At 60.7% G+C, this 27965-nt stretch overlaps 1 protein-coding gene across 1 annotated transcript in view; it reads right to left on the bottom strand.

Moving 5' to 3' along the window:
• Positions 1–456: 456 nt before the first annotated feature.
• The window catches only part of BARX2 (BARX homeobox 2), a 33998-nt gene continuing 6489 nt past the window's right edge, over positions 457–27965 (bottom strand). The window contains exon 2 of the mRNA XM_048513101.1: positions 457–782. Coding sequence (XP_048369058.1) covers positions 457–782 — 326 coding nt within the window. The remainder of the gene's footprint in view (positions 783–27965) is intronic.

The raw sequence follows: 27965 nt of genomic DNA, 5'->3' as shown, positions 1-27965 counted from the left end.
AGATCAAGGAGGATCAAGATTGGTAGCCATAAGAGATGTACACCTGAACATATAGGATCTATGTGTAATTCCTGTACCATGTGAACAGGGCTCTGGTGCTTTGGGTGGGTGGCATATTCTTTCTCTCTCCTCCTCTTTCCACTGGGTACAGGACCAAGGATTGTCAGCATAAAACCCATCTACCAAAGTGAATTCATGTGCAGAATACAACTTTATAACGGAGATGGTCCAAGATAGCCTGATCTAGTCAAATCTTGGCTGCTAAGGAGGACTAACTCTGGTTGGTACTTAGATGGAAGACAACCAAGGAAGTCCAGGGTTGATATACTGAGGCAGGCAATGACAATTCACCACTGAACCATCTTTTGTCTTGATTGTCATAAGTGACGATACTTTCCACCACCACACACAAATATATATACTGTCTTTCATGCCTTGGAGCTGCTTTTCTGGCAATCACCCCTGGAAAGTCTTCTCTACCAACCTGTCTGGAGTTGACAGATATTTCTGTTTCTGGAATTTCTTCTCCAGCCCCATGAGCTGCAGTTCCGTAAAAATGGTCCGGCTGCGGCGAGGCTTTTTCAAGCGTGGGGTGGGCTGCTCCGCCTCTGATTCGCTGCTCCCGTGGGTTTCGCTGGCTTGGGTCTCTGAGCAGTTGTTTCCTGAGGGCGGGTGGGGGGACAGGACTCGAGAAGCGCCTGCGGTGGGGAGGAAGTGGGAGATTCCGGAGGGCTGCCTGGTGATGACGGAGATGAGGGGATAGGCCCTCAGAGAAGGAGAACCTGGAGACAAAATCCAGAGATGGGAAAAGAGATTATCTTGCATGTCTGAAGTTTCCATCATTGAGGTTCAAACCTAGGTTCAACATAAACAGAAAGGTACTCAAGACATCAATGTCTACTTTCACGCTCTGCTACTTTGCAGCCATGCACCATTATAGGGATACTCCACTGAGTTGACAGCATCTTCAGATGATTCAATTAGAAACTTAGTTTTTATTTCCTCCATCCAGACCCCTCTAATTTGTTTCCCATTTCTACCGCTTACAGCAGGGATCCCCAAAATGGGCACCATGGCACACCTTTTTCACCAAGTATTCTTATAAAATGAGAAGGGCCAGTTGGGACTGTGTGATCAGCAACCACCTTAACATCCGTTTGTTAGAAATGACTTCTCCAGGCAGTGTATCATAACTCGCACTCAGGTCCTAAGTGGGGAGAGAGGGCAGGATAAAATTCCCAAGGCTGTGATTATCCCAGGGCCTATGGAACTAGGAAAGTCATCTGATCTATTTTCATAGATCAAGCATATATACCCCCGGTTTTGGTTGCCAGTTCTAGATGTACAAAATGACCCCAGGTATATAGTTGCTAGCTCTAGACATATAAGAGAATCCCAGGTATATGGTTGTCAGTTCTAGATGTATAAGAGTACCCCAGGAATACCACTGCCAGCTCCAGGACCCTAGATATACGGTTGCCAGCTCTAGATGTATAAGAGCACCCCAGGTATGCAGTTGACAGCTCTAGACATATAAGAGTACACCAGGTATACGGTTGTCAGTTCTAGATGTATAAGAGTACCCCAGGAATACCACTGCCAGCTCCAGGACCCTAGATATACGGTTGCCAGCTCTAGATGTATAAGAGCACCCCAGGTATGCAGTTGACAGCTCTAGACATATAAGAGTACACCAGGTATATGGTTGTCAGTTCTAGATGTATAAGAGTACCCCAGGAATACCACTGCCAGCTCCAGGACCCTAGATATACGGTTGCCAGCTCTAGATGTATAAGAGCACCCCAGGTATGCAGTTGACAGCTCTAGACATATACGGCTCTATACCAGGTATACGGTTGTCAGTTCTAGATGTATAAGAACACCCCAGATATACAGTTGCCAGCTCTAGTTGTATAAGAGGACCCTAGATATACGGCTGCCAGCTCTGGGTTGAATAATACCTGGATTTTTGTGGGTGGTGGAGCCTGAGAAAGGCAGGATTTACAAAGGGGAGGGATCTCAGGAGAGTATAATGCCATAGAATACAGTAGAACCTCAAAAATCGGTGCCTTTGACCATCGTCGATTTCAGAAATCAACGATTGGCAGGCGCCAATTTCCGCCATCTAAAATTGTTGGCCGCCTTGAATTTCGGCGGCCGCCGAGGTACGTAAATGCCATTACGCATACGCAAACAGCATTGTGCATGTGCAAACGGCGTTCATGCATGCGCAAACGGTGTACCTCAAAATACGCCGTTTTCGAAAATCACCAATAATCTCCGGACGGATTATCGGCGATTTTCAAGGTTCTACTGTACATCCTCCAAGTTGGTCATTTTTTCCAGTTTAAATTTATGTAATGCATTTATATTCATTATGACTTATATATGCTACACAATACTTAATACATTAAGTCTTTTAACTAAGAGGGCATATTCATATTAATTAGTAGCTTATATATTTAAATAATTTTTGTATAGTCTTATTATTTATATCATGGCTTAAGGAGAACGTCTTGTACCTCGATATGTAATTAGCAGATTGATTTTATGAAGGATAGTTATCTATTGTGTATAGCATATATTTATATACTTAATAGTGTCATTATATATTAATATTATATATGTATATTAAACTATTGACAGAGTTCCTGAATAGTTAAGGGCAAATATTACAACACAGAGCTGAAGAAGTGGATGTGCACAGGAGGTGGTGATGGCCACTAACCTGGATAGCTTTAAAAAGGGCTTGGACAGATTTATGGAGGAGAAGTCAATCTATGGCTACCAATCTTGATCCTCCTTGATCTCAGATTGCAAATGCCTTAGCAGACCAGGTGCTCAGGAGCAGCAGCAGCAGCAGCAGAAGGCCATTGCTTTCACATCCTGCATGTGAGCTCCCAAAGGCACCTGGTGGGCCACTGCGAGTAGCAGAATGCTGGACTAGATGGACTCTGGTCTGATCCAGCAGGCTAGTTCTTATGTTCTTATGTTCTTATGCTTCCATGAAACGGGATATGACCGGTGAACTCATACTGGATTGATTTGAACTATTATTTCGAATAGGTTTGGACTTTGTGCCCATCATAGATCTGGTTTCTCATATCATATGCTGTGATACATGGCTGTTACATCTAGCCCATCCTTCTGACTGGATTCTCGTATGGGATATAGCATTTGGAACTGTTTTTACAGCCTCATCACTTATTGCATTAGACTCTGATGGGACTGTGTTTTTGGAGCCGTTCCTGCAGGTTACTTGTGTACTGTCTGAATATCTATTTGAGATCACAGTTCCGTAGGCAGCCTGATGTTTCACCCATCTACCTTTTAAAAATTGTATTCTGCCTCCAAGGGGTTCAAAGTCGTTCTGCCCCATTTTGTCCCCATGACAACATTGTCACACCTGTTCCTATAATATGGAGACTACGTGTATTGAGAGCGTTTAGACCATTCCTATGTTATGCGGTTGATGGGTTCTCAGCATGACTTACATATTTCCAAAATTTATATCCTGGTTTTGACAAAGGCAGTGTGTAAAAATGAATGATAGTTCTCACATTTGTTTGGGAATATATTCTAATTCTGAAACATTCAACTTTCTCAATTGCTGCACCTCAACTGACCAAACTATCATCTTTATGTGAAACAGAGGATAATGCTGCTGAGCCTGGGTTTGTGACTTACTAAATGTGATAGAGCAAAAAGAACTGGAAGGGCTCAAAGTCTGTGTTTCTTGTTCCTGGCAGCCCCACAGGGTTTTCAAGGCAAGAGACAAAGAGAGGTGGCTTGCCCCTGTATAGCAACTTCCCTTGTTGGTTGTCCTAATTCCTAACCATGGTCTACCCTCTTTAGTTTCAGAGATCTGACGAGATCAGTCAAAAATATTTGATGTCTATCTGATGTCACTTTCATAACCAGAAGTCATTATCCATTTAGCCACGAAAAATGGTTCTTCCTCCACTGCGTAAAAAAAACAAACCTACAAGCTCACATTTAAACAAACAAGCAAATGAAACAATTAACCAAATTAGAGTCGGACGGACAAGTCATTGGCAGGAAATTCTAGTGACTCAATTTCTATTCTGAGTTCTGACTCACTTTGTGACCTTTAGCAAGTCACTCTACGTCTCCTTCTCCATTTCATTAATTGGCACCCCCAACCCTAAAAACATTTGCTTGGCAGCAAGCCCCATTGATTTCAACAGCACTTCCCCTAAGGGCTTCATGAACAGTGGTTCTCAACAATTCTCACAACACCCTGTAAACAGGCCAATATCATGTATCTACACATTATGGATAAAGAGCTGAGAATGGGAATGCGGGGAAAGAATTTCCCCCCAAAGCATCTAATAAGCTCAAGGCTAAGATGATATTTGATCTGAAAACATCTCAGTCCCATTGCAAGAAGGTGTAGTGTAGTGATTAAGGAGTTGGGCTAGGATTGTAGAGACTTGGGTTCAAATTCTCAGTTTGTGCTTCAGTATCTTGGGGCCAGCCACTCTCAATCTTCCCCACTCTCGCCCTCTGTTTCTCGGAGCCGGCACACATGCTACAAAGTTATTGTGTACTCCACAAATCTGATGAAGAGGTGTGCCTTGGGGGTTCTGTGCTTATTTCCTGATCACCTCCCAAATGCTGTTGTACTATATTGGGAAATGAACTTGTAAGGAGTGCTGCCAACTCCAAGGAGGGCCTGGAGATCTCCTGGAATGATCTCCAGATGTTAGTGATCAGTTCCTCTGGAGAAAATGGCAGGTTTGGTGGGTGGACTCTATGGTATTATATCCCACTGAGGTCCTTCCTCTCCCTTTGGAGGACCCCTGACCTCCCCAGGCTCTGTTTCCAAATCTCCACGGATTTCTCAAACCTAAACCTGGCAATCCTACATGTAAATTTTCCCAACATGGGCTGGGAAACCATGTATGGTGATAGGTTAAGCCCATTCCACAAGCATACCATAGCTCCAACTAAGGACCCAGCATGCCTGGAAATTAACTTTGTTTAATTCAATTTGTAGGCTGCTCTGTCCCATATGGCTCCATGGCAGTTTACAACATTAAAAATAAAATTCAATAAAATAATGATGAATATCCCAGCACCATAGCCTCCTCAGAGGATAGACAAACCAATCAAAATTATACTCCTCATAAAATCCACATTCACATGGGCTCATTCCGCACATGCAGCATAATGCACTTTCAAACTGCTTTCAGTGCTCTTTGAAGCTGTGCGAAATAGCAAAATCCACTTGCAAACAGTTGTGAAAGTGGTTTAAAAACGCATTATTTTGCGTGTGTGGAAGGGGTCATGGAGAAGGGAAAGGGAAGGAAACTGAAAGGGAAAGCGAAAGATAGGTTAGCTCAGTGGATAGATATCATTGCTGCCGCAGCTGTAGATCTGGTGGAACAACTCTGGCCCTTTCTGCAGAAACCATTTAAAATGTTTTGAGGCAAGAAATAAACCATTTCCTCTATGCAGATCCACATGGTTTTTACCCCCAAACGTTTTATTTGCAGTCTCAAAACGTTTTAAATGAATCCCCCTCAAAAGAAATTCTTTGGCTGAAACGTTTTGAAAATGTCTTCAATTGATTGTGTTTTCCATGCTTCTCTGCTTTCCTGAACTTTCTCCTCAGTCCCATTTTCTGAGCTCACTCAGTTCTCTCTCGCCTGTTTATTTGCAGCATTTTTCAGCTGAAGCATATATACAAGGAACATAGAATTCAGCATGGCTGTGAATCATTGAAGCATCGATTCAACACAGCGGGTTACATAATGGCAGCCAGGAATTGTTTCAAGGGAGTGTGTGTGAACAAAGGGGGTAGGAGGTTGAAAACGTTTTACAAATGTATTGTCAAAGGCTTTCATGGTTGGAATCACTGGGGTGTTGTGTGGTTTCTGGCTTGAATGGCCATGTTCTAGCAGCATTTTCTCCTGACGTTTCACCTGCATCTGTGGCAGGCATCTTCAGAGGATCTGGTGGTAGATCCTCTGAAGATGCCATCAGATCCTCTGAAGGTGCCATCAGATCCTCTGAAGATGCCAGCCACAGATGCAGGCGAAACATCAGGAGAAAATGCTACTAGAACATGGCCATACAGCCCGGAAACCACACAGCACTCCAGTTTTACAAATGTTTTAGGAGATTTGTGCAGGAAGGGCCATTGTTTTAAAGGGGGGGATAGAAAATGTTTTAGAAACATTTTAGGGGATTTGTCTGGAAAGGGCCTCAGTCTTGCAGGCCCTGGAAAACTGCTCTAAGTCTTGGAAAGCCTGAGTCTTGCTTGTCAGAAGGTTCCATCAGGCTGGACCCAGAGTTGAAAACTTCTGATTACAGAACTCACAGCATATTTTTTTGGGTGGGGGTGGGAGTGGGGGAAGGACCAGTAGTAGAGGCTGCAAAAGGTCCCAGGCTCAATTCTTGGCATCTCACGAGATAGTTGTAATAAGAAAACAGGACCTTCCAGGAGGGCTGGATTTTTAAAAAATTGCTTTGGATAGTTGGTCACAATCACAACCCGTTCACATGCTTCATTTCCTCTGTATCCATTACAATGCTTTCAAAATGACTCAGGCCCCTTCCGCACATGCAGAATAATGGACTTTCAATCCACTTTCAATGCATTTTGAAGCTGGATTTTACTGTGCGGAAGAGCAAAATCCACTTTCAAACAATTATGAAAGTGGATTGAATGCGCATTATTCTGCATGTGCAGAAGGGGCCTCAGAGTGGAAGCATAAATAAAAACACAGTTTGGCTGACCCAATTTTCAATCCCATTGTTTTTTTAATCCTAAAGCAAAGTCTTGAGTCAGCCATAGTCCAGTCCAGAATAGCTACAGGCTGTCCTTTGTGGATAAAATGGGTGAGGACTTCAAAATGTGTTGATAAACTCTGAATCATCTGCCTGCTTTATATCACACCAATTAGCCATAAAATCTGTGTGGGTATTTTTTTTTAAAGACTCCGCAAGATTATTGGACATGATGTAATATACATTCAGCCTTCTAGCGGATCGCATTTCAGCTGTTTTAATTAAAATTAAATTCTTCAAACAAATCCTTTTTCTCCTCCCTCCACCTCCTCCCATCCTCCCCCACTCCTCAGAGCTCAACATGGGTCCGTTCAGCAGATGTTATAACAAGAGGGAATCAGAGACGAGAAGGGGAAGAACAGGGAAAAACTCTAATTAATTGCACTGTCTGGGTGCCAGGACAGTTCTTCCTCCTGGGCCAAAAAACAAAACAAAAACAAAAAAACCCTCAGCTAAATCTCTTTTGGAATAAAAAAAGAAAAAGGAAGGAAAGATTTATGGATCCGCTTCTTTTTGGCACATTCAGCTCTGCTGGAGGCAGAATGAGATCTTTGCTGAGAACACTGAGCAAGCATGCAAGGTAAATAAGAAAATGGATGAGATTGTGATGTGACAAGATCCATAAATCTGCTGGTTTGGGACTGTCAAAACAAAAATGGAAACTGAAGAAGGTTTATTCCCCTTTCCAGTTTGACCTGTGATACCATTTTGGTGCAGAAAAAGAAACGGGTCTCCAGTGAGCTCTTCACTCTGTAACTTTCTGTGCATACAGTGGATCCAGAATATTTATTTATTTATTTATTTTATTTTTTGAACTTTTATACCGCCCCATCCCCGAAGGGTTCTGGGCGGTGTACAACACAAAAGGAAACAATGTAAGCATTAAAACATTTAAAAGCAGCGACAACCGTAAAAACATTTCTAGTAAATATAATAAATTACAATAAGATAAATGGCGTTCAGAAGTCTACTATTATAATTCCCTCAACCCGAAACTCCGGGGAGGAATGGCGTCCTATGTTCTAATTCTAAAAATTCCCTCCCTCTCCAAAAGGGAGGAATGGCGAGTCTGAGATGACAGTTGGCCCAAGTGTCAGGGCCAGAGAAGGGGAGGGCATCATCAACGGCCGGTTCCTCCAAAGGCCCGGCGGAACAACTCCGTCTTACAGGCCCTGTGGAACTCACCGAGGTCCCACAGGGCCCGGACAGCTGGAGGAATATTATTGATTATTGATGGGTGGACATTGTTCTGGTCCATAAACTACTGCTGCCAAATTTGAGCTCGAATTTCTGGATGCTTATTAGCATGAAGCCACTGTACACAACACGGAGCATATTAGTCATCCAAATTTGAGAAAGCAAATAAAAAAGATGCCCTATCCATGTCTGCCCTGACTTGGATGGCCGGGGCCAACTTGATCTTGTCAGATCTCAGCTAGTACTTGGATGGGAGACCATCCAGGAATACCAGGGTTTCTCCCCAGAGGAAAGCAATGGCAAACCACCTATATTGGCCCCATCTGCACAGGCAAAGTACAGTGGGTTGCAGTCAGGGGTAAAGCAACCCGCGTTGCCATCGGAACATTCGCATGCCTCCGTGCAGGCAGTGAACAGAGCCCGTGGAGGCAGTGCAGGTTGCTGTTGTGCCTTCACAAGGAGGTGTTTCCTCCCCACTTACCTTCCTTCGCTGCATAGCTACGGGGCCAGGCAGCCATGAACCTCCACAGCCATGCTGACGCCCTTGTGCCCCTGCATAGCTTCACAGCAGAGAGGTGGAAACTAGGGAAAAAAGGGAAGCACGGCCAAGTAACATGCTTCTTGGGGCAGCCATTCACTTAATGCGGCTGCAACCCGCATTACAACCAAAGAATCGCAGATAGCGCAATTCTTGGATAACCCTTTTTTTGGGTGGTGGGGGAAATGTGGGGTGGACTCTCGTTAAAGGTGGGAACCATGTGAAGTTCCCCCCAAAATGGGTTTCATCCTGTTGTAACCCTGGGTTTATTGGCCTGTGCAGAAGGGGCCTTAGCCTCTTGCCTTGAAACCCCTGCCAGGTTGCCGTAAGTAGGTTGTGATTTGACAGCACTTTACACACGCACATTCATATCTATCTTTCAAATATGCTGTGTGCTGTTTTTCAGGGAGCTTTAGAAGAAGATCACCGAAGGAACTGTGACAGGATGGCTCAGTGCCACCATCATCAGACGCAAATTTCATTATCGACTTATAACTGAAAAGAACAGACTGTCGGCAGCTCTGGAGCTCCCAGCTAAAGTCTTCAAACATAGCCCCCTGAGCTAAACAAATTGCTCAGCCTTAGCCTCAAATGCTTTCAGCCTACCCTTAGCAGCAGAAACAAACAACTTGAAAAAAAACTATTTTAGTTCCTTGCTTTGTGTTTTCTGCAGGCAGAGAGCACAACTTTAATCATCCCAATAAGCTGTGACGATTATTATAATTACACCTAGCAATTACGGAAGACTATTTCATTTTCAAATTGTTTCAGTAAAACTTAACCCAGACTAATTAAGCGAGTGCGAATAAATAAAGAAGAGGCCAGCTCTGTCTGCAGTTTCCTCTGCTAGACGTGACACCAAACCACCACATTCTCCAGTTCATTATTTCCAGCGGTTTAAAAGCTGTATCATTTGGTTTAATTCAACCACCATAAGTAGTAGCAAGCCCATTCTTATAAGGATCCTGTCAACTCAACATTGTGGTATAATTTGGTTGTAATAATAGTAATTAATACATTTGACTGCACTGCCGAGCTCCCTTGCCAGAAGGCATTCAGAGGCCTCAGCAAAAACTAATCAGGAAGTTAATTAACACTTACTCATGAAGACACTTTACTGCTATTTACATCTTTAAGAACAACTGACAGTAACTAATTGGCTCCAAAATATGTGGCAACCTATAACCCGACGAAATACAGGAGAAATCTGTTTAGTAAACTGCAGTCTAGCTTCCTGGAAGAATGCACGGAACCCCTCGACACAAAAGTCATTTATAAGCACAATTTAAAATTCGCTCTGCAAACTCCTCCTATAACATGGAAGCCATTAAGATTTCCTGATAAGAAGCAATTCACAATGGGAGAGTAACATGGACAATTCCCGTACTGTCTGAAGGGGTTCTCTAATGATAACTTGATCAACAGAAGCCAGCAAGGTGGCTGACTTTTCTTTTTTTATAATAATAATTTTTATTTTTTTCACACATAGAACAACCAAAACATATAAACATAAAAAACCACAACGCAATACACATCATATATTGACTTCTAACTATCTCATCTTTGATTTAAGTTAACTCCAGATTCATGCATATAATTAAAACATTTAGTCAATGGTTATTTCTTAAGCATATTCTAGTGTTTACAATCTATTGTTTTCTTTAAATTTCAAACCCTGCCATTAACTTTGTGTTTGAATAGATTTTGGAAAGATATTCCATAAAAGGTCTCCAGCTTTCTAAAAAATTCTCTGTACTACAGTGTAGTAATGTAGTCAGTTTTGCCATTTCTGAATATTCTGTAACTTTCAGAAGGTTGCTAACTTTTCAACTAACTCTTCCAAGTGTACAGCCATTGGATGAATCTGCAGCAATCTGTAAGTTAGGATGTTTCATTCCATGCTGTGAAGTGTTTGGAGGGGAGAGAGGCCATAGCTAAGTAGTAAAGCATGTGCTTTGCATGCAGGAGGCCAGAGGCTGAACCTCCTGCCAATCAGAGTTGATGTCACTTGTATAGATAGACAACTGGTCGGACTTGACTGAAGCAGATTTATATATGATGTTGTAGTTACGACAGGCTGACCAGACGTCCCGCTTTTGGCGGGACAGTCCCACCTTCAAACAATTTGTCCCATGTCCCGCGGATTATTTCAATTGTCCCTGGGGGGGGGGGGGGGTGGGGGGGGGGGGGGGGGGGGGGGGGGGGGGGGGAATGGGGGGGGGGGGGGGTGGGGGGGGGGGGGGGTGGGGGGGTGGGGGGGTGGGGGGGGGGGGGGGTGGGGGGGGGGGGGGGTGGGGGGGGGGGGGGGTGGGGGGGGGGGGGGGTGGGGGGGGGGGGGGGTGGGGGGGGGGGGGGGTGGGGGGGGGGGGGGGTGGGGGGGGGGGGGGGTGGGGGGGGGGGGGGGTGGGGGGGGGGGGGGGTGGGGGGGGGGGGGGGTGGGGGGGGGGGGGGGTGGGGGGGGGGGGGGGTGGGGGGGGGGGGGGGTGGGGGGGGGGGGGGGTGGGGGGGGGGGGGGGTGGGGGGGGGGGGGGGTGGGGGGGGGGGGGGGTGGGGGGGGGGGGGGGTGGGGGGGGGGGGGGGTGGGGGGGGGGGGGGGTGGGGGGGGGGGGGGGTGGGGGGGGGGGGGGGTGGGGGGGGGGGGGGGTGGGGGGGGGGGGGGGTGGGGGGGGGGGGGGGTGGGGGGGGGGGGGGGTGGGGGGGGGGGGGGGTGGGGGGGGGGGGGGGTGGGGGGGGGGGGGGGTGGGGGGGGGGGGGGGTGGGGGGGGGGGGGGGTGGGGGGGGGGGGGGGTGGGGGGGGGGGGGGGTGGGGGGGGGGGGGGGTGGGGGGGGGGGGGGGTGGGGGGGGGGGGGGGTGGGGGGGGGGGGGGGTGGGGGGGGGGGGGGGTGGGGGGGGGGGGGGGTGGGGGGGGGGGGGGGTGGGGGGGGGGGGGGGTGGGGGGGGGGGGGGGTGGGGGGGGGGGGGGGTGGGGGGGGGGGGGGGTGGGGGGGGGGGGGGGTGGGGGGGGGGGGGGGTGGGGGGGGGGGGGGGTGGGGGGGGGGGGGGGTGGGGGGGGGGGGGGGTGGGGGGGGGGGGGGGTGGGGGGGGGGGGGGGTGGGGGGGGGGGGGGGTGGGGGGGGGGGGGGGTGGGGGGGGGGGGGGGTGGGGGGGGGGGGGGGTGGGGGGGGGGGGGGGTGGGGGGGGGGGGGGGTGGGGGGGGGGGGGGGTGGGGGGGGGGGGGGGTGGGGGGGGGGGGGGGTGGGGGGGGGGGGGGGTGGGGGGGGGGGGGGGTGGGGGGGGGGGGGGGTGGGGGGGGGGGGGGGTGGGGGGGGGGGGGGGTGGGGGGGGGGGGGGGTGGGGGGGGGGGGGGGTGGGGGGGGGGGGGGGTGGGGGGGGGGGGGGGTGGGGGGGGGGGGGGGTGGGGGGGGGGGGGGGTGGGGGGGGGGGGGGGTGGGGGGGGGGGGGGGTGGGGGGGGGGGGGGGTGGGGGGGGGGGGGGGTGGGGGGGGGGGGGGGTGGGGGGGGGGGGGGGTGGGGGGGGGGGGGGGTGGGGGGGGGGGGGGGTGGGGGGGGGGGGGGGTGGGGGGGGGGGGGGGTGGGGGGGGGGGGGGGTGGGGGGGGGGGGGGGTGGGGGGGGGGGGGGGTGGGGGGGGGGGGGGGTGGGGGGGGGGGGGGGTGGGGGGGGGGGGGGGTGGGGGGGGGGGGGGGTGGGGGGGGGGGGGGGTGGGGGGGGGGGGGGGTGGGGGGGGGGGGGGGTGGGGGGGGGGGGGGGTGGGGGGGGGGGGGGGTGGGGGGGGGGGGGGGTGGGGGGGGGGGGGGGTGGGGGGGGGGGGGGGTGGGGGGGGGGGGGGGTGGGGGGGGGGGGGGGTGGGGGGGGGGGGGGGTGGGGGGGGGGGGGGGTGGGGGGGGGGGGGGGTGGGGGGGGGGGGGGGTGGGGGGGGGGGGGGGTGGGGGGGGGGGGGGGTGGGGGGGGGGGGGGGTGGGGGGGGGGGGGGGTGGGGGGGGGGGGGGGTGGGGGGGGGGGGGGGTGGGGGGGGGGGGGGGTGGGGGGGGGGGGGGGTGGGGGGGGGGGGGGGTGGGGGGGGGGGGGGGTGGGGGGGGGGGGGGGTGGGGGGGGGGGGGGGTGGGGGGGGGGGGGGGTGGGGGGGGGGGGGGGTGGGGGGGGGGGGGGGTGGGGGGGGGGGGGGGTGGGGGGGGGGGGGGGTGGGGGGGGGGGGGGGTGGGGGGGGGGGGGGGTGGGGGGGGGGGGGGGTGGGGGGGGGGGGGGGTGGGGGGGGGGGGGGGTGGGGGGGGGGGGGGGTGGGGGGGGGGGGGGGTGGGGGGGGGGGGGGGTGGGGGGGGGGGGGGGTGGGGGGGGGGGGGGGTGGGGGGGGGGGGGGGTGGGGGGGGGGGGGGGTGGGGGGGGGGGGGGGTGGGGGGGGGGGGGGGTGGGGGGGGGGGGGGGTGGGGGGGGGGGGGGGTGGGGGGGGGGGGGGGTGGGGGGGGGGGGGGGTGGGGGGGGGGGGGGGTGGGGGGGGGGGGGGGTGGGGGGGGGGGGGGGTGGGGGGGGGGGGGGGTGGGGGGGGGGGGGGGTGGGGGGGGGGGGGGGTGGGGGGGGGGGGGGGTGGGGGGGGGGGGGGGTGGGGGGGGGGGGGGGTGGGGGGGGGGGGGGGTGGGGGGGGGGGGGGGTGGGGGGGGGGGGGGGTGGGGGGGGGGGGGGGTGGGGGGGGGGGGGGGTGGGGGGGGGGGGGGGTGGGGGGGGGGGGGGGTGGGGGGGGGGGGGGGTGGGGGGGGGGGGGGGTGGGGGGGGGGGGGGGTGGGGGGGGGGGGGGGTGGGGGGGGGGGGGGGTGGGGGGGGGGGGGGGTGGGGGGGGGGGGGGGTGGGGGGGGGGGGGGGTGGGGGGGGGGGGGGGTGGGGGGGGGGGGGGGTGGGGGGGGGGGGGGGTGGGGGGGGGGGGGGGTGGGGGGGGGGGGGGGTGGGGGGGGGGGGGGGTGGGGGGGGGGGGGGGTGGGGGGGGGGGGGGGTGGGGGGGGGGGGGGGTGGGGGGGGGGGGGGGTGGGGGGGGGGGGGGGTGGGGGGGGGGGGGGGTGGGGGGGGGGGGGGGTGGGGGGGGGGGGGGGTGGGGGGGGGGGGGGGTGGGGGGGGGGGGGGGTGGGGGGGGGGGGGGGTGGGGGGGGGGGGGGGTGGGGGGGGGGGGGGGTGGGGGGGGGGGGGGGTGGGGGGGGGGGGGGGTGGGGGGGGGGGGGGGTGGGGGGGGGGGGGGGTGGGGGGGGGGGGGGGTGGGGGGGGGGGGGGGTGGGGGGGGGGGGGGGTGGGGGGGGGGGGGGGTGGGGGGGGGGGGGGGTGGGGGGGGGGGGGGGTGGGGGGGGGGGGGGGTGGGGGGGGGGGGGGGTGGGGGGGGGGGGGGGTGGGGGGGGGGGGGGGTGGGGGGGGGGGGGGGTGGGGGGGGGGGGGGGTGGGGGGGGGGGGGGGTGGGGGGGGGGGGGGGTGGGGGGGGGGGGGGGTGGGGGGGGGGGGGGGTGGGGGGGGGGGGGGGTGGGGGGGGGGGGGGGTGGGGGGGGGGGGGGGTGGGGGGGGGGGGGGGTGGGGGGGGGGGGGGGTGGGGGGGGGGGGGGGTGGGGGGGGGGGGGGGTGGGGGGGGGGGGGGGTGGGGGGGGGGGGGGGTGGGGGGGGGGGGGGGTGGGGGGGGGGGGGGGTGGGGGGGGGGGGGGGTGGGGGGGGGGGGGGGTGGGGGGGGGGGGGGGTGGGGGGGGGGGGGGGTGGGGGGGGGGGGGGGTGGGGGGGGGGGGGGGTGGGGGGGGGGGGGGGTGGGGGGGGGGGGGGGTGGGGGGGGGGGGGGGTGGGGGGGGGGGGGGGTGGGGGGGGGGGGGGGTGGGGGGGGGGGGGGGTGGGGGGGGGGGGGGGTGGGGGGGGGGGGGGGTGGGGGGGGGGGGGGGTGGGGGGGGGGGGGGGTGGGGGGGGGGGGGGGTGGGGGGGGGGGGGGGTGGGGGGGGGGGGGGGTGGGGGGGGGGGGGGGTGGGGGGGGGGGGGGGTGGGGGGGGGGGGGGGTGGGGGGGGGGGGGGGTGGGGGGGGGGGGGGGTGGGGGGGGGGGGGGGTGGGGGGGGGGGGGGGTGGGGGGGGGGGGGGGTGGGGGGGGGGGGGGGTGGGGGGGGGGGGGGGTGGGGGGGGGGGGGGGTGGGGGGGGGGGGGGGTGGGGGGGGGGGGGGGTGGGGGGGGGGGGGGGTGGGGGGGGGGGGGGGTGGGGGGGGGGGGGGGTGGGGGGGGGGGGGGGTGGGGGGGGGGGGGGGTGGGGGGGGGGGGGGGTGGGGGGGGGGGGGGGTGGGGGGGGGGGGGGGTGGGGGGGGGGGGGGGTGGGGGGGGGGGGGGGTGGGGGGGGGGGGGGGTGGGGGGGGGGGGGGGTGGGGGGGGGGGGGGGTGGGGGGGGGGGGGGGTGGGGGGGGGGGGGGGTGGGGGGGGGGGGGGGTGGGGGGGGGGGGGGGTGGGGGGGGGGGGGGGTGGGGGGGGGGGGGGGTGGGGGGGGGGGGGGGTGGGGGGGGGGGGGGGTGGGGGGGGGGGGGGGTGGGGGGGGGGGGGGGTGGGGGGGGGGGGGGGTGGGGGGGGGGGGGGGTGGGGGGGGGGGGGGGTGGGGGGGGGGGGGGGTGGGGGGGGGGGGGGGTGGGGGGGGGGGGGGGTGGGGGGGGGGGGGGGTGGGGGGGGGGGGGGGTGGGGGGGGGGGGGGGTGGGGGGGGGGGGGGGTGGGGGGGGGGGGGGGTGGGGGGGGGGGGGGGTGGGGGGGGGGGGGGGTGGGGGGGGGGGGGGGTGGGGGGGGGGGGGGGTGGGGGGGGGGGGGGGTGGGGGGGGGGGGGGGTGGGGGGGGGGGGGGGTGGGGGGGGGGGGGGGTGGGGGGGGGGGGGGGTGGGGGGGGGGGGGGGTGGGGGGGGGGGGGGGTGGGGGGGGGGGGGGGTGGGGGGGGGGGGGGGTGGGGGGGGGGGGGGGTGGGGGGGGGGGGGGGTGGGGGGGGGGGGGGGTGGGGGGGGGGGGGGGTGGGGGGGGGGGGGGGTGGGGGGGGGGGGGGGTGGGGGGGGGGGGGGGTGGGGGGGGGGGGGGGTGGGGGGGGGGGGGGGTGGGGGGGGGGGGGGGTGGGGGGGGGGGGGGGTGGGGGGGGGGGGGGGTGGGGGGGGGGGGGGGTGGGGGGGGGGGGGGGTGGGGGGGGGGGGGGGTGGGGGGGGGGGGGGGTGGGGGGGGGGGGGGGTGGGGGGGGGGGGGGGTGGGGGGGGGGGGGGGTGGGGGGGGGGGGGGGTGGGGGGGGGGGGGGGTGGGGGGGGGGGGGGGTGGGGGGGGGGGGGGGTGGGGGGGGGGGGGGGTGGGGGGGGGGGGGGGTGGGGGGGGGGGGGGGTGGGGGGGGGGGGGGGTGGGGGGGGGGGGGGGTGGGGGGGGGGGGGGGTGGGGGGGGGGGGGGGTGGGGGGGGGGGGGGGTGGGGGGGGGGGGGGGTGGGGGGGGGGGGGGGTGGGGGGGGGGGGGGGTGGGGGGGGGGGGGGGTGGGGGGGGGGGGGGGTGGGGGGGGGGGGGGGTGGGGGGGGGGGGGGGTGGGGGGGGGGGGGGGTGGGGGGGGGGGGGGGTGGGGGGGGGGGGGGGTGGGGGGGGGGGGGGGTGGGGGGGGGGGGGGGTGGGGGGGGGGGGGGGTGGGGGGGGGGGGGGGTGGGGGGGGGGGGGGGTGGGGGGGGGGGGGGGTGGGGGGGGGGGGGGGTGGGGGGGGGGGGGGGTGGGGGGGGGGGGGGGTGGGGGGGGGGGGGGGTGGGGGGGGGGGGGGGTGGGGGGGGGGGGGGGTGGGGGGGGGGGGGGGTGGGGGGGGGGGGGGGTGGGGGGGGGGGGGGGTGGGGGGGGGGGGGGGTGGGGGGGGGGGGGGGTGGGGGGGGGGGGGGGTGGGGGGGGGGGGGGGTGGGGGGGGGGGGGGGTGGGGGGGGGGGGGGGTGGGGGGGGGGGGGGGTGGGGGGGGGGGGGGGTGGGGGGGGGGGGGGGTGGGGGGGGGGGGGGGTGGGGGGGGGGGGGGGTGGGGGGGGGGGGGGGTGGGGGGGGGGGGGGGTGGGGGGGGGGGGGGGTGGGGGGGGGGGGGGGTGGGGGGGGGGGGGGGTGGGGGGGGGGGGGGGTGGGGGGGGGGGGGGGTGGGGGGGGGGGGGGGTGGGGGGGGGGGGGGGTGGGGGGGGGGGGGGGTGGGGGGGGGGGGGGGTGGGGGGGGGGGGGGGTGGGGGGGGGGGGGGGTGGGGGGGGGGGGGGGTGGGGGGGGGGGGGGGTGGGGGGGGGGGGGGGTGGGGGGGGGGGGGGGTGGGGGGGGGGGGGGGTGGGGGGGGGGGGGGGTGGGGGGGGGGGGGGGTGGGGGGGGGGGGGGGTGGGGGGGGGGGGGGGTGGGGGGGGGGGGGGGTGGGGGGGGGGGGGGGTGGGGGGGGGGGGGGGTGGGGGGGGGGGGGGGTGGGGGGGGGGGGGGGTGGGGGGGGGGGGGGGTGGGGGGGGGGGGGGGTGGGGGGGGGGGGGGGTGGGGGGGGGGGGGGGTGGGGGGGGGGGGGGGTGGGGGGGGGGGGGGGTGGGGGGGGGGGGGGGTGGGGGGGGGGGGGGGTGGGGGGGGGGGGGGGTGGGGGGGGGGGGGGGTGGGGGGGGGGGGGGGTGGGGGGGGGGGGGGGTGGGGGGGGGGGGGGGTGGGGGGGGGGGGGGGTGGGGGGGGGGGGGGGTGGGGGGGGGGGGGGGTGGGGGGGGGGGGGGGTGGGGGGGGGGGGGGGTGGGGGGGGGGGGGGGTGGGGGGGGGGGGGGGTGGGGGGGGGGGGGGGTGGGGGGGGGGGGGGGTGGGGGGGGGGGGGGGTGGGGGGGGGGGGGGGTGGGGGGGGGGGGGGGTGGGGGGGGGGGGGGGTGGGGGGGGGGGGGGGTGGGGGGGGGGGGGGGTGGGGGGGGGGGGGGGTGGGGGGGGGGGGGGGTGGGGGGGGGGGGGGGTGGGGGGGGGGGGGGGTGGGGGGGGGGGGGGGTGGGGGGGGGGGGGGGTGGGGGGGGGGGGGGGTGGGGGGGGGGGGGGGTGGGGGGGGGGGGGGGTGGGGGGGGGGGGGGGTGGGGGGGGGGGGGGGTGGGGGGGGGGGGGGGTGGGGGGGGGGGGGGGTGGGGGGGGGGGGGGGTGGGGGGGGGGGGGGGTGGGGGGGGGGGGGGGTGGGGGGGGGGGGGGGTGGGGGGGGGGGGGGGTGGGGGGGGGGGGGGGTGGGGGGGGGGGGGGGTGGGGGGGGGGGGGGGTGGGGGGGGGGGGGGGTGGGGGGGGGGGGGGGTGGGGGGGGGGGGGGGTGGGGGGGGGGGGGGGTGGGGGGGGGGGGGGGTGGGGGGGGGGGGGGGTGGGGGGGGGGGGGGGTGGGGGGGGGGGGGGGTGGGGGGGGGGGGGGGTGGGGGGGGGGGGGGGTGGGGGGGGGGGGGGGTGGGGGGGGGGGGGGGTGGGGGGGGGGGGGGGTGGGGGGGGGGGGGGGTGGGGGGGGGGGGGGGTGGGGGGGGGGGGGGGTGGGGGGGGGGGGGGGTGGGGGGGGGGGGGGGTGGGGGGGGGGGGGGGTGGGGGGGGGGGGGGGTGGGGGGGGGGGGGGGTGGGGGGGGGGGGGGGTGGGGGGGGGGGGGGGTGGGGGGGGGGGGGGGTGGGGGGGGGGGGGGGTGGGGGGGGGGGGGGGTGGGGGGGGGGGGGGGTGGGGGGGGGGGGGGGTGGGGGGGGGGGGGGGTGGGGGGGGGGGGGGGTGGGGGGGGGGGGGGGTGGGGGGGGGGGGGGGTGGGGGGGGGGGGGGGTGGGGGGGGGGGGGGGTGGGGGGGGGGGGGGGTGGGGGGGGGGGGGGGTGGGGGGGGGGGGGGGTGGGGGGGGGGGGGGGTGGGGGGGGGGGGGGGTGGGGGGGGGGGGGGGTGGGGGGGGGGGGGGGTGGGGGGGGGGGGGGGTGGGGGGGGGGGGGGGTGGGGGGGGGGGGGGGTGGGGGGGGGGGGGGGTGGGGGGGGGGGGGGGTGGGGGGGGGGGGGGGTGGGGGGGGGGGGGGGTGGGGGGGGGGGGGGGTGGGGGGGGGGGGGGGTGGGGGGGGGGGGGGGTGGGGGGGGGGGGGGGTGGGGGGGGGGGGGGGTGGGGGGGGGGGGGGGTGGGGGGGGGGGGGGGTGGGGGGGGGGGGGGGTGGGGGGGGGGGGGGGTGGGGGGGGGGGGGGGTGGGGGGGGGGGGGGGTGGGGGGGGGGGGGGGTGGGGGGGGGGGGGGGTGGGGGGGGGGGGGGGTGGGGGGGGGGGGGGGTGGGGGGGGGGGGGGGTGGGGGGGGGGGGGGGTGGGGGGGGGGGGGGGTGGGGGGGGGGGGGGGTGGGGGGGGGGGGGGGTGGGGGGGGGGGGGGGTGGGGGGGGGGGGGGGTGGGGGGGGGGGGGGGTGGGGGGGGGGGGGGGTGGGGGGGGGGGGGGGTGGGGGGGGGGGGGGGTGGGGGGGGGGGGGGGTGGGGGGGGGGGGGGGTGGGGGGGGGGGGGGGTGGGGGGGGGGGGGGGTGGGGGGGGGGGGGGGTGGGGGGGGGGGGGGGTGGGGGGGGGGGGGGGTGGGGGGGGGGGGGGGTGGGGGGGGGGGGGGGTGGGGGGGGGGGGGGGTGGGGGGGGGGGGGGGTGGGGGGGGGGGGGGGTGGGGGGGGGGGGGGGTGGGGGGGGGGGGGGGTGGGGGGGGGGGGGGGTGGGGGGGGGGGGGGGTGGGGGGGGGGGGGGGTGGGGGGGGGGGGGGGTGGGGGGGGGGGGGGGTGGGGGGGGGGGGGGGTGGGGGGGGGGGGGGGTGGGGGGGGGGGGGGGTGGGGGGGGGGGGGGGTGGGGGGGGGGGGGGGTGGGGGGGGGGGGGGGTGGGGGGGGGGGGGGGTGGGGGGGGGGGGGGGTGGGGGGGGGGGGGGGTGGGGGGGGGGGGGGGTGGGGGGGGGGGGGGGTGGGGGGGGGGGGGGGTGGGGGGGGGGGGGGGTGGGGGGGGGGGGGGGTGGGGGGGGGGGGGGGTGGGGGGGGGGGGGGGTGGGGGGGGGGGGGGGTGGGGGGGGGGGGGGGTGGGGGGGGGGGGGGGTGGGGGGGGGGGGGGGTGGGGGGGGGGGGGGGTGGGGGGGGGGGGGGGTGGGGGGGGGGGGGGGTGGGGGGGGGGGGGGGTGGGGGGGGGGGGGGGTGGGGGGGGGGGGGGGTGGGGGGGGGGGGGGGTGGGGGGGGGGGGGGGTGGGGGGGGGGGGGGGTGGGGGGGGGGGGGGGTGGGGGGGGGGGGGGGTGGGGGGGGGGGGGGGTGGGGGGGGGGGGGGGTGGGGGGGGGGGGGGGTGGGGGGGGGGGGGGGTGGGGGGGGGGGGGGGTGGGGGGGGGGGGGGGTGGGGGGGGGGGGGGGTGGGGGGGGGGGGGGGTGGGGGGGGGGGGGGGTGGGGGGGGGGGGGGGTGGGGGGGGGGGGGGGTGGGGGGGGGGGGGGGTGGGGGGGGGGGGGGGTGGGGGGGGGGGGGGGTGGGGGGGGGGGGGGGTGGGGGGGGGGGGGGGTGGGGGGGGGGGGGGGTGGGGGGGGGGGGGGGTGGGGGGGGGGGGGGGTGGGGGGGGGGGGGGGTGGGGGGGGGGGGGGGTGGGGGGGGGGGGGGGTGGGGGGGGGGGGGGGTGGGGGGGGGGGGGGGTGGGGGGGGGGGGGGGTGGGGGGGGGGGGGGGTGGGGGGGGGGGGGGGTGGGGGGGGGGGGGGGTGGGGGGGGGGGGGGGTGGGGGGGGGGGGGGGTGGGGGGGGGGGGGGGTGGGGGGGGGGGGGGGTGGGGGGGGGGGGGGGTGGGGGGGGGGGGGGGTGGGGGGGGGGGGGGGTGGGGGGGGGGGGGGGTGGGGGGGGGGGGGGGTGGGGGGGGGGGGGGGTGGGGGGGGGGGGGGGTGGGGGGGGGGGGGGGTGGGGGGGGGGGGGGGTGGGGGGGGGGGGGGGTGGGGGGGGGGGGGGGTGGGGGGGGGGGGGGGTGGGGGGGGGGGGGGGTGGGGGGGGGGGGGGGTGGGGGGGGGGGGGGGTGGGGGGGGGGGGGGGTGGGGGGGGGGGGGGGTGGGGGGGGGGGGGGGGGGGGGGGGGGGGGGGTGGGGGGGGGGGGGGGTGGGGGGGGGGGGGGGTGGGGGGGGCGGGGGGGGGGGGGGGCCGGGGCGGGGGCGGGGGGGGCGGGGGGTGGGGGGGGGGGGGGGTGGGGGGGGGGGGGGGGGGGTGGGGGGGGGGGCGGGGGGGGGGGGGGGGGGGGGCGGGGGGGCCGTGGTGGTAGGGGCTGATGGGAATTGTAGTTCCTGAACATCTGGAGAGCCGCAGGTTCCCTACCCCTGAACTAGCCAGATGTATACACTATTACTTAAAGGCCCATATTAATCAAGAGATCAGTAGGCATGTGTGAACTCAGAACTATTATTATTGTGTATTATTTTTAGTATTAATCCTCAGCAATGGGAAGTAATGGATTTTAATTAATTATATAAAACTCATGTTCATGTCACCGTATTGCGCATCCACAACAACTTTTTTCACTAGCTTTCAAGCCAGAAACAAGAAAATAAAGTCCCCCTCCCAAATCACAATGATTTGATCATTCTGCGATCAAAGAAGGAATGTGTTTTCGACTGCTTCAGTCTCTGTGCTGATCACTTTTCAGTTAATAATTTAATTATTAAACAAACAGGTTGTCGAGACATTAACATGTCATTTTCAGAACTGCCCTGATAAATGACACACTGGTAAATGACTTCATCTAATCTCTTCATCTAAATAGTTTTCCTTAAAGTAGAGACAACCTACTTTCTTACAGGTGTTCAAGCACAGGAGATAGAGAGATTTCTCCACTTGGTGGAGTAAAACTGTTTTGAGCAAGGGGAATTCTGGTTTTTACACTCCACTCTAACCCCCTGCCAATTCTGGCTTTTATGCTCCACTCTAACTATATCTCTTGAGCTTCATTTATGAAGCCATTTGTGTGAAGTGAAAAAGGCTTTTGGTCAAACCTAGAAATGTCTAGAAAGAGGCTGGACCTAATCTCAGTGCGTAACTGTTCATCAGCCACAAATTCCATTCAGGGTTTCCAGATTCCCAATTTGAACTGATCACCTTCTTGGTAGCAGTTTCTGTTTTGGTGCTGCTTCACATTATGTTAGGGTCTCAGAGATCACTGGCCATTTACATGCATGTGGTCTTTTTTACATTCAGTGTACATTCCCTTTGGGTTTGATTCTTGGTTACACACACAGTTCCCCCTCTTCAGAAGTCACCACGCTTTCAGATCAGACTCTTGTGAGGTTTCTGAATCCAGTTAAGAGTGACTTTTTATTTCTCTTCACAGGAAAAATGAAGGGGATCAATGCACATTCAACTTTCTCCAGGTTTTCTCATTTTTCCTTGCTTTCCCTTGCACACACAGCAGCAATTCCATTCACTCTTCTGGCCACCATTTCAGCAGGAGCAGTGGTGGGGCTTGTTTATTTGTTTATTTATTTAAACACTGTATGTCTATCAAAGGAGCAATAGACCATTGAAACATCCCCACCCCCACCCCCCAAGTAGCAGGCAACCTTCCTGATTGCAGAAACAAGGAAGTGTGCTGGGAGAGGAGTATGGCAGCTTGGCTCGGCTCAGCAGGAATCAGTGGGGCATAGGGACACTTCCTGAAGTGTAAACGAAAAATGTGGGAAAACCCCACTGCAGAGCAAACAGCCTCGGGGTACATTCTGAACGCACAAAGGGCCACTGATGCAAGAGGCAGAATCAAGCCAGGGAATGCAGTCAAATGGATTGGATTCTGATTGCCGTACAATGAGGCAATAAGTGATTTTCATGAAGGGCAATTTGGGTGACCTTGGGCCAGTCACAGTTCTCTGGGAACTCTCTCAGCCCATGAAGAGGCAGACAATGACAACTAACATTGAAACATCTCTTGCCTTGAAAACCCATAATGTGACTTGATGACATTTTCCACCAGCAATGAATTGATACTATGTGCCATTTCACTGTTCTCTCTTCAGAACCAACACTGAGCCAACAGGGAACAGATTATACACACATGTAATTATTTTGTATACAATGATATTTTAAGTGCTGTTACTTGAACATTTGCCATTTGGGGAATCTTACTTGGGTGGAAAGGCAACAAATAAATGTTTTAAATAAATAGCAAATAATGGACTTGGATATATGCTTAGAATTGCAGTTTATGTTAACAGTTACGGTGTCAAGTATTTTGTATGGATTTACACATTTATGTAAATTTTATTTTTTGACAACTGTTACGGTCTGTTTCTGTGACATGCTGTTACTCTATTTATAAATACTGGTTGTATTAACAGCAATCTTATCACTCACCACTCTTACCAAGGTCTATAGAGTTAAGTGGGATTTACTTCTGAAAACACGCACAACATTTGTCTGCATATTTGATACTGGACGGGTAATTTTTTAAAACCTCCATATTAGATGATTCTGTGACACTGAGCTCTCAACACCTTTTTATAAGTTTATGAATGATTCATTCATGCTGTTTTCCTTTCCTTACAATGGTCCTAATCTTTTTTAAAGAAAGAAATCTAACCACAATATCTCTTGTTGTTTTTCACAACACAAGTGAAGAAATTATGTTATGCACTTCCCACACAGTGACCTGGCTCCAACCACACAGCTGAAGAAAACTTAAGTGCCCTTAAATTGTGTTAAGTGGAGATGGGAAATAACACAGATTCCTCTTTCCCTAGCACAGCCTGCTTAGAATCCTGACATGGTGTTGCAGAAGGAGGGTCATCAGATCTTCAGTAGGGGAGCTAGCAAAAAAAAAGTGACTCCCTTCTTAAGAAAATTTAAGCGCATGTAAGTGTTCTTAAAAGTATTGGACCCAAGCCGTTGCTTCATCACCAATAAACCATTGCTATAATCACTTTGTATTCTTCTCCTGATTCCATTTCACAGATAACCTGTAATCCTCGTGGCTGATGGCTTCTTAGCATTTCTGACTATGTGTAAGTAGGTGGGAATAGGGACGCAAAGAAGATTTAAAACCTTAGTAAAAACAGAGGAGGTGGGGCTTCTAGGAAGGAAGGAGTTGCAGAACATTCCTCTAATGGCTCCATGGGTAGCATCTATGGAGTAGGGAAAGTGGATTTAAGTCAAATACATACTTACAAAGGTGCTAAATGGGATAGGACTTGCAAGCAGAGAGTGGACTGCCAAACTAATGCACTGTGTATATTTACCTGAAGGGCTCAATGGAAAATCAGATAGTTTGACTGTAGAGCTGCTATGGAAAATGGCAACCCGGTATTGCATTCTCCACCCTGTTTCCTGCAATGTCTATTGATTCTCAATGTATGATATGGTATCACCCCATTATGGGTTTCCACCACCCCGCAAGTACCAGCCATTGATTTTGGGAATAGAAGAAAAAAAGTCACAGCATGAGCTGAGAATGCAAAGATGTTATGGCAGAGAAAGGAGATACTGCTACAGGATCATGGTTTTGGCAGCAACCCCGTGTCTGCCTTAAACAGATGGCCACTGCTGTGAATGATCTTTGTGCTTTTCTTCTTCACATCAAAATAAATAAATAAATAAATAAATAAATAAATAGCACAATTAAAGCGAATTTTTTTAAAAAAATTATGAACTATGCCTGTTAATAAGTAATAGACTGGTTTTGTTCCAGAGAGATCACTATATTGTTCCACCTAAGTTCTAATTTTAAAAATGTGAATTGGCCCCTGAATTTTTATCCAAACAAATATACTTCGCAGAGTTTGCGAAGAAAACTGCATTTCTAGCCAACAACCCGACAGCAGTTGAATATACGACTGCCAAGATACCACCTTCCCAGATTCAGACGTAAATTAGCCCAATAAAAGCTATTACCTGCAATATTGAGCTGTTTTGACTTAACTGGATTAATACAGCTGTTACTTTTCAGATAATAAGCTATGGGCGGAAGGGTATCTTGTATTCTTCCAGACTTTGATATTCATTCTATCCAGTCCCCTCCCCCTTTCCCACTGCTCCACGCTGTCCCCCAGGAATGCCGTAACAGTATCCCATCAATTAAAAGGAGGAAAGGATCCGGCTAAATATTTCCCAGCAGAAAAGGTTTCCACCCAGATTTTGAAGAGTGTCCCAGATCAAATTTAAAACGGAGCTAAATATTCCATGCTGGGATTCTTTTGTCCTTGTCCAGCACGGAATTCCTTGTGGTGTTGTGGGGTCACCAATGTAACAACTGGACTGTTTTATAATACCATAAATCAGTTTCCTCTCCTTGTTTTGCACAGGGATGACAAGGCCGACTGAGGATCAGAAGTATCAAAGCTCATACTTCTATTGTATAACCTAAATAATCTCTCACAAGTTCCTACATTTGCAAAAGCTGTTTCAGTTCAGTCTAGAAAGCATTCACTGTTGTAGTCTCTGGGCAAAAGAGACTTCCATAAGTCCTTCTCACTTTTCAAAAGCTAGCATGAGACATAACTAATACATTGAGCCAACCTTACCAGAAAGTGAAGTGTGGGATTTTCTGGGTTGCAGATTCCAGAAAGGTGCATGCCAATTTATTTACCTACCTTTAACCAACTCTATATCAGCAGCGGCGAACCTATGGCACAGGTGCCAGAGATGGCACTCAGAGCACTTTCTATGGGCACACGTACACAGAGTTCATCGTGTGGGGGGCAGAAAATCACCCCCCCCCCACACACACACACACATCTAGGCTAGCCTAGGCACGATCCTTTACCTGGGAGTAAGCTCGGTTGCTGGCAATGGGGCTTGCTTCTGAGTAAACCCTCCTAGGGTCGTGATTCACCCATTTGAAGCATTGCACGGTTGCTTCGCCAAGCTTACTCCCGAGTAATGTGTGCCTTGGAGACAACCGTTTTTTCTAAACTAAAACCTCAGTATTCGGGTTAAATTGCTGTGTTGGCACTTAGTGATAAATAAGTGGGTTTGGGGTTGCAATTTCGGCACTTGGTCTTAAAAAGGTTCGCCATCACTGCTCTCTCTCTCTATATATATATATTTGGTGTATTGTTTTTCCAATTAACAAACAAGAGTAACATTTTGAATTTTACCTTCAGATACTATGATCCAAGGCCCTGCTAATAGTCAGTCCAACAGACTGATATATTTTTGGACCTCTATTGGTAGGGTTACCAGCTCCAGGTAGGAAAGAACCTGGAGATTTTGGGAGCAGGAAGAAGGCGGGGTTGGAGGGGGAAGGGACTCCAGTGGATTATAATGCCACAGAGTTCAGCCATTTGGAGAAGCAGCCATTTGGAGATCAGTTGTAATCTCATGATATTTCCAGCCAGCATCTGGAGGTTGGCAGCCCTGTCTATTTTCATCACAGTGACTGAAAGACTGTGCTGTGAGCCAGGAGGTCCCAAGTTCTAATCTCACCTTTGTTTTTGAAGTCTCTAGGTGAGCTTATCTCCTCAAAATGCCATCTATAATATGGCTATGATCACAATGTGTGCTGTTTTATGTTAGTAGGGCAGCAGAGGATTTTGGGCTGTGTTATGGTTGAGAAAAAGAAATTGAACACCAAGATGCTTGTGGTCACACCACGTGACTAGGTTTCCCCCAATGACATATAGTTTTGAGTTTCAAAGCAAGGTTTGGATGCAATGAATGTAAAAATATAGAACACCCCCCCCCCCTAGGTTTCTAGTTTGATTTGAGAAATCCGTCCACCTCTATCTGATCTGTCTGCTAGGTGGGGCCAGTCTGACTCCTGGCACCAAAAAATTTTTAAAGGTCAAGATATGATGGGTGGAGATTGCTGTGATTGGTTGCGCATGCTGAAAAATTGCCGGTGGCGCAAAAATTGGCACATTATTGATGCTATTCCTGTCAACATGGGGGTAGTAATGCTGATGAGACTAATGACTCACAATGTGCTTCCTTCCTTTTCTTTCTGTGTTTATCACCTTTCCTTGTCGTTCAAGCCAGCTTATAATAACAGCTACAAACATTTCCAATCCAAACCAAACATAAAATAGCCAACCCCAAATCACTACCCCTGCAAAAGATGCTTGTTGTTCAAACTGCCTCTAGAAGCACTTTCTAAAGATCTCCAAGGAGGACCCCACTCATCTCCTTAGGGAACCTATTCCACACAGCTGGAGCCACAGTGGAAGAGGCCCTCGCTCTGGTCGGCATCAGGTGGACCAACCAAGAGGTGTTATGGCCCATGGATGGCTACTTGATCACCATAATTGATGCCCAGGGGCACATGGCAGGAGATAGACAATGTCTGTAAAGCACCTTTGTAAGTGCTACATAAATGCTAAATATTATTTTTCACAGAAAATATGACTTCAGACATGACATCATGTAGTAGGGACTCGTGTTCCTGCATGTTAGGGTAATCAGTTTCATTTGGTGTATTGTCAAAGGCTTTCACAGCGAGAATCACTAGGGTGTTGTGGGTTTTCCGGCTTGTTCCAGTAGCATTTTCTCCTGACTGCAACTGTGGCTGGCATCTCTGGAAAACCCACAACACCCTAATTTAATTTGGGTTGTATGCCAGTAACCAAAAACATGTTCTGGTTTTACATGTACATTCAGTATCATTCCACTCCTTCCTGGTGTGAAACTTTTGTCAATATCTATAGAAAGTAACACTTCTAGAATATTTACAGTGCTGCTACTTGTTGCCTACAAACAAAACAGCTACACCCTTCTTGTTCTTTTAATAACCAAAGAAGAATAAACATAGGAAAGATACTAAAGCTCTATGTGTGAAAATATTAACCAGAGTATATGAGATTTTAATCCATTTAGTCCTGTCAATGTCAGTATGGATCAAATCAATTTAAATTTTTATATTGCAAGTCATTCTAGTGGTGAATCCAGCTATAAGAACACTTAGTAGAATTATCCTCTGCCTTAATATAACCCTTCTTTGCCAACAGGAGCAGACTGGGAAGTAAAAATAGCTCTGGAGCAAGTTCAACCGAGTGGTGCTACAAGACAACGTTGCCAGGGTCCCTCTGTTCAGTCCACTCCTGGATGCAAGTATGATTTAAACCATCCATGTAAACAAAGATCTGAGCATTAAAAGTTTGGTCGAGAAAAAAGATTGCCATTCTTTTTGGGGCAGAGATGTCAATGGAGGTAAACGGTCATAGTAGATAATGCTCCAAGGACTTAAGCGGAGTCCAGCTGCACCAAAGTCTGGCATTCTGACTCCAACAGTGGTCAGCCAGATACCTCTTGGGAATTTGAAACAGGAGCATGAAGTCAAGAATCCTCCCATTCCTCCCTTGCATGGATGTGCAGATACATTTTATGCATTCAGTTCATTGACCCCTCAAGCAGCTCCAGTCTTTGTGAAGATCAGTTTGGAAGAAAAGCCAGTGACTTTTCTTTTGACGATGCAGTTGAAAGAACGGCTGCTGGCCATATCTACAATTGCCTAGTTCGCAAGTGACAATTGTCCTATGACAGTGATAGCGAACCTTTTCGAGACCGAGTCCCCAAATTGCA

This window comes from Sphaerodactylus townsendi, linkage group LG12 (assembly GCF_021028975.2).
Source record: "Sphaerodactylus townsendi isolate TG3544 linkage group LG12, MPM_Stown_v2.3, whole genome shotgun sequence".
In the NCBI taxonomy this organism is placed as follows: Eukaryota; Metazoa; Chordata; class Lepidosauria; order Squamata; family Sphaerodactylidae; genus Sphaerodactylus; species Sphaerodactylus townsendi.
Note: the sequence above shows the minus strand (reverse complement) of the source record. Positions and strands in the feature narration are given on the sequence as shown.